Genomic DNA, 12155 nt, shown 5'->3' on the forward strand with positions numbered 1-12155 from the left:
TTGTGGAAAAGACCATATACAGGACATTTGCAAATACTGTTTACATATTCTCTGTACACTTTACTAGAAAGCAATATGTAAAGACAGGTTAGGGCTGGAATTCGTTTAAAAACTGGGACGTTATTAATAAATTTATACTCAGGTACATAAGTAACTTTTCACTTAAATTTGCAAAGCCTTGTTTTTGCAGTTATTGGATGTGGCATGCCACAGTTACAGTCAGTTTATAATTTTCCTTGCTTAATGTCCTGGTTAGTTGCTGATGTGTACAGGACGGAAGCTGTAATAGGATGTCATGATTATATCAAAACAGGATATGTATAATTGATACCACCTTGAATTGAAGGATCGTGAATAAGGAAAGAGCATTTTAAATCAATCTTGAATTGTGTCATTGAAATATGTTGTTTTGTGGCCTTAATTTCCTCTTACCATTTTTAGAATTTGATTTAACCTTTTCCCCAGTGGTATACTGTCACCTTCTTCTCGCCTTAGACCCATCTATATGGAATCGATGCTCTTTGAGTCCTTCTTCTTCATTCCAGTCTGTCTTGCAGCAGTTCCTTGGAAACTCTGGAGCTAATCAAATTCTTTTGTGTGACATCCATCCATCTAGTTTTGCCCCTTCCAACCCTTCTCTTACCCTTCGCTTCTAAGTTTAACACCCTGTTTCCTGTATATTCTTCCACTATTTCTTAAATTTTGATTTATTTTGATTATCACTTTAATTAGGTTAACCAGAAGACTGTTTCCTTAATAAAAGCACTCAGTGATGCCTGCGGTAGTAGATCAGTTACAAAACTTTCATTTCATTTCAAAAAGGAATTTAAGTAGAACACTGTATTGCAATTCTTTAGTGATTCATTCACAAAGAAACTTTTATGACCATGCCCAACTTCTTGTTGATTTGTATGAGTTACTCAGTGCTGTCAGAATGGTAGCATTGTAGTTAGTTTTGTTACTCAATGTCACTTAGAGTACCCTATGGAAACATATATTGTCTTGCTTGCAAATATTGTGTATAAGCTACGTTTTATGGTGGATTTTTTTAAGAATAAGCCTGGACACATACTTAGCAAAATTGAATAATGAGATATTTTGAAAAGTAATATTTTGTTGATAACAGAGGGAAAAAAACAAATAAAAAAACCAACTGCCTGGAAAAATCGTATTAGTTGACTTTTACCAGTAAGTTACCCAACATAATTTGATCACCATAGTTGACTTTCTCTCTATGTAAAACAAAACAGTTTCTATTAATTAATTATGGGTATTTGTGTATCATATGAGAGAAGCTACAACCTCTAAAAGTTATGCCATTCTCCAAGTTATGGAATTGATTATTCAGTAGATTTATTATTCACTATTATCTCCAGGAGAGGGCAGCCTTTTCCTACAACAGGTACATAAAAGAACATGCCCTGCTTAGACTGTCAATGTTTCTTGTAATTACTCCCAGTATATTTGTTGCTTGCTTATGAATTAACTTGCATTTATGGAACTAAATCATTCCAATCATTTAATTACACCTGAGGAGCTGAACTATAATTGCTTGCTTCCAGCTAGGATCTGATATGGCTTGAGCAGTATTAATTTGATGTTTACTTTTCTGAGTGCTAAAAGCATTAAAATGATTGTGCAATGGGATTACATTTTACTAATTGCTGGCATTCATTAGCTGGGTAAATCACGAGGAAGAATGACTGTATATTGTACAGGGATAAAATTATGGTTTTAAATAGTATATTACTAGGCGCATTAAGGCTCTAAGACATGTTTTAAAATACTCTGGAGGTTATTAAAGACTGTATTTTCTTCATGTCTTGCTATATGAATATCTTATTAAAAGACTGCAATTATTATGAATCTTTTTGTGCAATATGTAGGGAAATGGCTTCACTGACTGAAACATATTTCTTTGATATTAATAACCTTCTATATTTTCAGCTAATCCAAAAGTAAATGAGGAACTTAGAAAAAGGTTGCCAACTCCAAATCAACAGTTATACAGAATCTAAAAAGAAGAAGCTTACAGCTTCATTTGAGGACTTTTGTAAGGCACTCACTGTTCTAGGTATGCGGTAAAGTTATCTTTTCTTTCACTCTTAAGAAGCAAGCACATCAAATAAACACTTGCACTGCTTTCATCGTGTACACTTAGACTTAGGACAAATATGAGCTAGAGATACTACTAATTCTTGAGTGTTTACTGTAAATGTTAGTCTCAATAAATAAAGTCTTATCAGTTGTCTTCAGAATTAATTTTTTATAATCTCAAATGAAAAATGACAGACCCTTCAGTTTTTGATGTAGCATAGAAGGAAAACTCTCCTCCCCCTCCCCCTCCCCTTCTTCACTAGTAAGTGGGGAGGAGGAAAGAGAAACCTTTATCTTGGTATCATTTACTGGATTTTATACATTCACTTTTAAGGTTTTTCACCCTACATCAGATTTATTTGCAGAGATGGTAATTCTCTGTGCATTTTCATTAGCCCATACATTACCTCTTCACACTGTATTTTTAGACAAATGCAGAATACAATATAGTATTTATTTTTGGGTGTTTCACCAACACCTGTACTTGAAGGGTAAAAAATTGCTGTTGCTATAGATAATTTAAAAAGTTTATGGTAAACTTAGATGGTAAACAAAAAGCAAAGCTCATAAATAAAGTGTACGGTAAAGTGTTTAGACAAAGTATCATAAGATAATATGTTGTATGTAAAAATGAAATAAAATATTTTATAGAGAGAGTCTTAAAAATCCATCATATTAAATAGTTCATGAAAATCTAAAGAAGTAAAAGGTCTTATCAATACAGTAAATTTACCATTAACCGTAATTAAATATTGTCATGACTAGTTGAAAAGTTTTGTTTTATATTACAGTATATAATATGGAACAGTATATATACAGTGCAGTTTTTTTTATTATAGAGGTTTGAATTGTCTTCTTAAATATAAGCTTAAAGTACAAGTTGAAAATGTTCATGGTTATTTTGTGTGTTTCTCATGAAATTCACAAACGCAAGCACATTATAAACAGCTCAAGGACTCAATTCCGCAAGTACTTACTAGCACGAGTAGCACTTGCCACAGTGGTGAACAATGCCTTTGCCTTCAATGGAACTACTTGCTGTAGTAAATGCTGCATTTGGTAGCATGTGTTTGCAAGATCAGGACTTGAACAAGGAGGCAAACTAATAAATACTTCAACAAAGGCATTAAACCCAGCAGAAAGCTGAATAAACCATTTTATAAACTAAATGTGTGAAGAAAAAAATCTTTTACTGAGAAGCATAGCTTAGCATTAACTGTTAAAATACACAGAGTTTATTGTCCTACTATAAATATTTTAAAAATCATTTGTCTTGTAAATTCTCTGTCAAATAAAGGGTAGGCATAGGTGTGTTCTAATATATTGTTTCAAGTTTATTTATCTAGAGTTGGCTTTATTTTAGCTCTACAATCTTGGAGCAAAAACCAGAGTGAGTGCCAGATCAAACAAGTTCAGAAGTACAAATGGAGGACTGGTCAAAAGGTAAGGACTTTTAAGGTGTTAATGCGTAACCCCAGGTGATGTACCAGTGCTAGGTACTGACTGGAATGTATTTGTTCTTGCTGATATATTGAAGTGACTTTTTTTTCCACAATCATTTTGCTCTGCCTCTTGGAAACATTTGGGGTGAAAGAAAAGCAGCTGCAAGATTATGTCTTTTAAAATAGAATTGTAAAACTTCCATGAAAGACAAAATGTGTAAATCTTCAACCAGTGTAGTTTTTTGTAGATTACTGTAGCTTTTCGGTATTTTGCAATGTTAAGGGACTTCAGTTAAACTCTCAGTTGTGATATTCAGTATTATTATTACTTATGTGTATTACTGTAGTGCTAAGGAGTCCTAGGCACGGACTGGGACCTCATTGTGCTAGGCACTGTGCAAACACAGAACAAAAAGACAGTCCTTGCCCTCAAAATGCCATTACTTTCTAACTTAGTTCTTTCACGAATTTAATAAAAAAAAGTTTATCTTAAAATTAAGAGTCATGGTATTTTTTCTGTTATTCAGACCCTCATTGTGGTGGGAATCAAAATGTTGTTATTAATATTTAAAAAATTCTTAATATTACCTTAGTTCAAATCACATGACAGTGTAGCATTTGATCCAACAATGTGCAGTGTCTCCCCTGTTGACTTCAATGGGGCTTTGAGGGCACTTGGCACCTTGTTAGGAGTTGGGGCTCTTAGAACATGTCTACACTGCAGCTGTGAGGTGTGAGTCCCAGCACAGGTAGCCAGACTTGCACTAGTTCAGCTTCAGTTAGCATGCTAAAAATGTCAGGGTGGATGTGGCTGCACTGGCAGGGGCTTGGGCTCACCGACCAAGCTTGGACGCAAGGGGTCGGACGGTCTTGGACTCCGGGGGCTATCACAAGCCACTGCCATTGCCTCAACGTCCCCACTGCTATTTCTAGCAGGTTAGTTCTAGCTGAGGTAGTGCAAGTCTACCTGTGCTGGGAATCACACCTTCCCGCCGCAGTGTAGACATATCTTTAGCCTCCTGATTGGGAAAGGGAAGAGTCATCTTATATTGGAAAGAATCAAAGGGAGTTCTCAGTGGTGACATAGAGAGCTCTGGGGCAGAGGGTTATCTCATGGGGGAACTGCATGAGAATTAAGTGTCTAAGGTGGTATCACATGAATGAGCTAGATTCTTCGTAGGAACAGAATGCCTAAAGGGTCTAATGGAGAGATGGTAAGTCATGAGTGGCCCATATATCCTGAAGAAAGGAAAGGATGTGGGAGGAAGAGCCCAAGTGTCTCATGAAAGAGAGGAGCTCACAGGCAAATGACCATTACTGTGGGCATAGAGATAGGTTAGGAAGAGTGGGGCAGAGACGAATCAGGCTGCTAATGGCCTCAACCACAAAGACCTCTGCTATGGCAAACCCTAGTGGCACCTCATGTGTCTGTGACCCAAATTTTCACCTACCCACTGTTTCTCCAAAGAGAATAAATTTCAAATATGCCATAAAACCAGTCTTGCATTTGCAAGGCAAGGCAGAGAAAGCATTCTTTTTCTTTTGGGGGAGGGGATTTGCTTCTTACTGGTTTGGAGATTCCTAATTTTCTAGGAGTGATACTGTATGTAAAAACAATCTACAGGCATATTTTAATCCCCATTATGAAGAATGCCTGCTGAGGTAGCTGAAAAATATTTCGGAACCAAAAACTTATGAGATATTCTCAGTGCAGTAGCTAAGTGGAAAATTGGAGAACTGGTCTTTCACTATACTATATTTTCAATTTTATGTAGCTAATTCAAATGTAGTACCTTTAGACCTTTAGGGGTCAGCATACCCTAAGAAAGGTTCAAAAGGTTAACTGTTCCAAAGTAGCTAACAATGAGTACCGTAAATTTACTGTGCATTAAACATTTCCTGTCAAATTTCAAGAAATGGTATTAATTTCATAGCTTACAGAATCTTTAAAAAAACTGCTGGCTATTTAATGAGTTCCATTTATTTGAAATATCACTTCTGATTAAAGGATTTCAAAGTTTTATATTGCTTAGGAAAGGACATTATTTCATGCAAATGTTTATGTATTTGTGGGTCCAATAAAAGATATTATCTAACTTTATGAAATATTGAAGATGAAAGCATGTATAGCATAACATAGAATTAAGTTGTAATTAGTAATTTACAAATCGTATGATTCTTATTTACTTGTATCCATAGGAAAGTTAAGAAAGAGGTACTTACTATGAACAGTGTTCATAGTTTTTATGTTGTGATTTACGGAGATCAGTTGGACATACAGAGCTCCTTGTCATCACTTTGGTTTAAATTGAAAAATATTATTTCAAACAAATAACTCCCTGAAACTGTTTTCCAGTACTAAGAGTCTAGATACTTTATTGGAGTAATTGGCCTGGTTGCCATATTGGTAACAGGTAAAGGCCTTTTATGTAACCAAGGTGAACATCTGATTTTTTTTGGATGACCCACTACATCCAAAACGACTTCAGGTGTTCTACCTGGATAATTAAAGTAGTAACTTGCCATTGTTTGTGTCCCTCAATCCTCCATGCTCTCCTCTTAGCTGTTTTTCCTTCCTGCATTGGATACTATACTGCCTCCAATATTCCCCTCCACATAGGTTGCTTCTAGAAATAGCTCCTAATGACTATTTCTGATTCAGAACCTGTTTTACAGCATAAGCAAATACCATTAGGCATGGCTGAGGTTAAATTCATGTGGTTAGAAGAAACTCAACCAAACAAAGAGATTGGAAAGATAAGTTATTACCTCTGGAGAAATGGCAGTTTTAATAATTACATGGTACATTGGGCAATTTGTTTATGTATTCCAGCAAATAAAACATTTGAGAGAGCAGTTTAAGCAGGACACTGTATTTTAAATTTTGTTTTGGAATTCAGTTGGTCTTTGAAACTTCCAGACTGTTTGGATTATAAATGTCTTCATGAATTGAAGACATGCTTTTGCCTCTGTTCATAAGTATTAGACAGGGTTAAAAACTAGTCTGTGTGTAAGGATTACCGTTTTGGTCTTGGGTCTAATTTAAATTTACTGTTTATGTCCACAGGACCTCGTTTTTAATAGGGGGATAGTGGTTTCTCACATATTTCTCTCAAGTATTCTTAGATGGAATGGTTTAGGATCATTGGCAGCTGGCCAGTGAAAACTGTTTAATTTCCAGATGAATGCTCAGATTCCAAGCCCGAAAGCATAGGACTATAGTCTATTCTAAAAAGAAATTTAATCTTACAAATGTATGTATAAAGTTTGCATGAAAATTAAAAGAAGTTGTAAATTGGGATGTAAAACTTTTATCTGGTGATGGCCTAAATGTGTGGCAAAGCACCAAAATATGGAGAACACACAAATATAAATAAATAAAAGCACATGAGGAGGCTTGGAACGGCATTGGCTCCTTTTAGGTATATAGGTTTCTGTGACCTAAACTTCAAGATTCAACATTTTTATACCAATTCACAGGAAATAGCAGGATTTGGAAAAACGGCAGGTAAATTTACTTGGAGGTAAATTTGTGTTTGAATTGAGTGATGTCCCATGTGAAGAGCTATATTTGAAAGGTGTGCTTGAAGGGTTCGGGGATGTTTCATTGTTAACTATAAATATGTTCACATTTCTTATACTTTTTGCAGTTGTGATCTTTTTGTCTATGTTGTGTTTTTGTGTGTGAATTTATTTGGTTTAAGGAAAGGAGGGAGATAACCCTTCTTGGATATGTAAGGTAGTTTTTGATTTCTTAACCAAAAATGACAAGAGATATTCTATCACTGACTCCAAACTGGAGAAAATGATCATGATAATCTGATTGCTGTGCATCTAGAATTACTAACTTTGTAAAAGTATGTAACTTAATTTGTCCCTTTTTTGTTGCTTTTAAAAGTGGCAAAGTGATTTGTTCACTTAACGGGCCAAAGACTTACAAAGCTTGTGGTTTTTGCTTTTGTTTTTTAATTTGGATTTTTTTAAAAAAGATTACATTTTATTATTGGAATAACTGAATTTCAAAGATACAAAGAGTCACCAGACCAACAACTTCTTTTGTCCCATATGCTTACACAGTAAAAAAAAAAAAAATTAATATGAGAGTCGAGTTACCAGCATTGTGTTATCAAACAACCCTGGAGTTTAAACTTCTTAGGAGAAGGAATTGTCTTTTAGTAAGTGTGCATGAAAATTAAAAGAATTTTCAGCATAATGAGGGCCTGATCCCTGATTTGGATGTATAGGTGCTACTGTAAAATAAATAATAACTCCCTCATTTATTTTATTTGTGAGAGTGGCCAAAAAGTATCCAAAGTTTTCACCGCTGTTTTCTATAACTCACATTCTGATTATTTGTATTTAAAACTTTATTTTAAAACGAATTATGATCCCAGCTGGAATCTTGCATACCCAGTTTCTTTCTGGAGAAGGAGTTATGAGCACAAAGTGTATAAGTTCTGAAAATAGGAGTTTTTAATTAACACCTTCAACCATAGTTATATAAGTATCACAGAATAAGATCAGTAATATAGTTCCCTCTCATTTTACATGTTGGTATAGTGAGCTAATGAACCAGTGTTTCAAAAGATCGGGTGTCAAATTCTAGTGTGGTGACAATTAAAATGAATACACTGATTTCATCTTAGTCCTTAGAGGACATTTGTCTGCTTCATCAAAAGCACTTTAATTTGTACCAAATTTAGCATGCATGTCACTGACTGTTGAGAGGCCCACAATTTAATCAGGTTGTGATGATGTAGGTTGAATTTGAGTTGCATTGGCATAGCAGCATGTGGAAATTGCCATAGAATTTACTGTGTGCTATGCTCATTCTAATTTACTATCATGTTCAAGAATTTCCCCCCTCACCCCCAGGAAAAACAGAAGAGGGGTGGAGGGAAGTAATAGACATGTGGGCCAGATTATCATAGTTAGATACATACAGTTCTTCAGATATATTTGTGTGTGCCTGGTTTATGCATTTAAATACTTAGTGTTCATGTACAGCTGCTTTGTGTGTGCACATATCATCTCAATAAAGATAAACTGGCATTAGAAAAGGTTCAGAAAAGGGCAACTAAAATTATTAGGGGTTTGGAACTGGTCCCATATGAAGAGAGATTAAAGATGCTAGGACTTTTCAGCTTGGAAAAGAGGAGACTAAGAGGGGATATGATAGAGGTATATAAAATCATGAGTGATGTGGAGAAAGTGAATAAGGAAAAGTTATTTACTTGTTCCCATAATATAAGAATAAGGGGCCACCAAATGAAATTAATGGGCATCAGGTTTAAAACAAAAAGGAAGTTCTTGTTCACTCAGCGCACAGTCAACCTGTGGAACTCCTTGCCTGAGGAGGTTGTGAAGGCTAGGGCTATAACAGGGTTTAAAAGAGAACTGGATAAATTCATGGAGGTTAAGTCCATGAATGGCTGTTAGCCAGAATGGGTAAGGAATGGTGTCCCTAGCCTCTGTTTGTCAGAGGGTGGAGATGGATGGCAGAAGAGAGATCACTTGATCTTTACTTGTTAGGTTCACTCCCTCTGGGGCACCTGGCATTGGCCACTGTTGGTAGACAGCATACTGGGCTGGATGGACCTTTGGTCTGTATGGCCATTCTTATATGTGATGTCTGTGCATTTCCTTCATGTATTTGTACATGCATGTGAGTTATACACATGTTGTTTAAGTACATGCAAATTTTGGTACCTAGCATTGAAAATCGGGCGCTTTTTCCTTATGTCAGCAAAGTTATGATATGTATTTCAGTATATTTATAAATATGTTGTTCCATTTTATAGCATACTGAAAATGTATTAAGAAATGAAACCTCTTTAGAAATATATATCATGTATGTATTGCATTTACTTCACTTGCAGATTACTTCCATTAGTTATCAATAATCCCAGATAAATTCATTGTAATTGATATGTACAGCTATACACATTTGGAACGTAGATGTAAAATGGGATTAAAAGTTAGCCAAGACACATTTGTTGTTGACGTTTTTATTAAAAGCAAACAAAGAAAACCCTCCATTTCCATGAAAGATATAGACCATGTTAGTAAGGAGCTCTGTCTGATTGCGGTGATTTCGTAGCATAAAGATTTTACTATGATTTATTTCTTTCTAAATGGAATGAAATGTAAGTCCTGATGCAACGCTGAAAAGAAATACTAAGCCACTGAGGGAAGTCTGTGCTATTCTCCTTGTGTTCCTGAAACTCCCATTGTATTAGTTACATATATAGTTAGATGTAAATTGTCCAATAGACTGAGTGTGGGTCTGGGAGCCAGGAACTGCTGAATCCAATCCCACATCTGCTATTGACTTGCAGAGTCACCTTGATCTAGTCTCTTAATTTATCTGTGTCTGTTCCCCTCTCTCTGTAAAATGAGGATAGCACAAAGCTCTAAGTTGGCCATGGAATTACAGGAACTGTGTGGCTGGAGTCTCTGTGGTAAGGGATGGTGAGCTTGTGCTCCACTGCCACTTAGCACTTTAGCCTTCTAACTTACTCAACGAAGCTCTGGGGGTAAGACACAGCTGTAAAACTGCTTCTCACCTCCAGCCAATGCCCTAATTGGCTCAAGAGTCGACTGGGTACAGACTTGAGGTGATGCTTCTTCTTTCTCCGAAACACACAGTGCTGCTGCGGCTGTTGTGGGGAGGTGGTGACTGATGCCCCTCATTCCAAGAGTACAGCTGATGTGTGGGGGCAGAGTGGAACCACACTCAACATGCTTGGCTCAGATCTTCTCCCTTCGAACGCTGCAGCAGGAGAAACCGCAGCCGTTTCCTCCTCTCATTCTGCCTTCAGAGATGGGAAACCCACCCTAGTGCTTACATCAAGATAAAGGGACCTCCAAAGAGTGAGCACAGGGGGAGCAGGATAAGCAGCATGATGTTAAAAGCAGAAGAGGCACAAGGGGCAAGACAAAACATCACAGGTGGAGGGGGTAGAAACAACGGGGCAACAGTGGACATAAGGAGGGAGACAAAAAAATCTCAGGTTGAGGAATGTGGAACAGGACACCCCAAAAGAACCCTGGGAAGAGAGAAGGGATCTGAAGGTTGAGAGATCTAAAAATGAAAGTGAATTTAATTTTGTGAGGAAGTTGTTTTGTTCTCTTTGATTGTTAGACTTCTAGCCACACTAAATGACTGTCTGACTGACTGAACTCACATATTATCTGATCTGCCCTCCAAAAACAATCTTCCCTCCCCCTCCAGCCACTCATCCCCCACCCCATAAACTTTAAATCACTAAACTGGAAACTGTTTGCAAGTGTGTTGGATGGAGCATGGGGGCTGTAAGAGTGTCCCTAACTGCTCTCCACCAGACACAAAATTAAAGCTTTGCAACATTTACCTAATTCTCAGAGCAATATTGTGAAGATTGTTGTTAGTGATTATACACTGATTAGAAAACTCAGTGCTTTATAAGTACCACGCATTTATTACTTGGTTAAAGGGTTGGGTCAATGAACCCCTTAAAATATTTCACTTTGTATCATTTTAGTCTTTAAAATTGGGGGTACCGCTAACTTTAAAAAGACTTTAAATGTCCGCTCAGGGTAGTGGCAGTTATTACCACAGCCATCTTTTATACTATGCCTCAGAATCAGCTTTAGAAGAACTATCACAGGTACAAGAAGAATTGGTTGTTTCCTTCTTTAGAAACCTTCATTGCTAGTATTTTATTATCAACTGGTATGAAGCTTAAATCCAGAACAGGCCTGCATTAGCACAGGTAAGATGAGAAAAGACATAACAAAAAATTTCATTAAAAAACAGCCCTTGTTCTCTGGGGAGTGCATTGGAGACTAGCGTCAGAGATTTCACCTGCATCTTTAATAGACCATTTGCTCTGAATGATTTTTATTGGCATTTTATTGCCAAAAGTGACCTTTCCTTTCTTTTTTTTATGGTGGACACCTACAATTAAAAGAAATCTTTAAAGGAAAAATCATTTAAAGAGTAGTGTGTTTTTGTTTTGTTAAGAATTCTAAATACAATAGAACTTTAATTATTCAAATGTGATGGGGAACGTTGAATATATTGGTTAATACAGATAATTTTCAGTGTACTTAATGACCCTGCTGTAGATAAAAGGGAATTGTGAATAATCAAGATTTAGCTAATTGAGTTGGTCATATATAAATTGTAATTTTCTGGTATCACAATAACAGCAGAAAATGAGATGGGAAGATTTACTTTATCCCATTTATGTTTTCAGTTGTTCTAGAAAACATAAATACTAGGGTACATGAATAAACCTCTGCCAGTCAGTGTGTTTGGAAATTATGTAATAACTCCATATAGGCTGTAATGATATCCTGAAACCCTGTATTTAAACTAACCTGAATTACAATGAGAGATAAACAGAATATTTACCCATCCCTTATGAGCTGCTGCTGATATGTAAATTTATTCTTCTACTTTGCACAAATATACTTTTGAGCTACTGCTTAAACACTTCAAGGTCCTTAGCCAAACAGTTTTAATGATGCCTCCAATATTATGAAAGTGTGACATTTGATGAATGCCTTGTATAGTTGTGATATCGGGGAAAGTGTAAACAAAAAACGCACATAAAGTCATCGTGCAACACC

The 12155-nt window shown here is 36.2% G+C and overlaps 1 protein-coding gene across 3 annotated transcripts in view; it reads left to right on the forward strand.

Moving 5' to 3' along the window:
- Positions 1-12155, forward strand: part of MIPOL1 (mirror-image polydactyly 1) — a 284676-nt gene that overhangs the window by 57201 nt on the left and 215320 nt on the right. For all 3 annotated transcript variants that reach the window (XM_084630963.1, XM_084630962.1, XM_084630964.1), the window contains 2 exons: positions 1948-2074; positions 3461-3540. In XM_084630963.1, coding sequence (XP_084487089.1) covers positions 3522-3540 — 19 coding nt within the window. In that variant the 5' untranslated portion in view covers positions 1948-2074; positions 3461-3521. The remainder of the gene's footprint in view (positions 1-1947; positions 2075-3460; positions 3541-12155) is intronic.

This window comes from Lepidochelys olivacea, assembly GCF_965140295.1.
Source record: "Lepidochelys olivacea isolate rLepOli2 genome assembly, chromosome: 6".
In the NCBI taxonomy this organism is placed as follows: domain Eukaryota; kingdom Metazoa; phylum Chordata; order Testudines; family Cheloniidae; genus Lepidochelys; species Lepidochelys olivacea.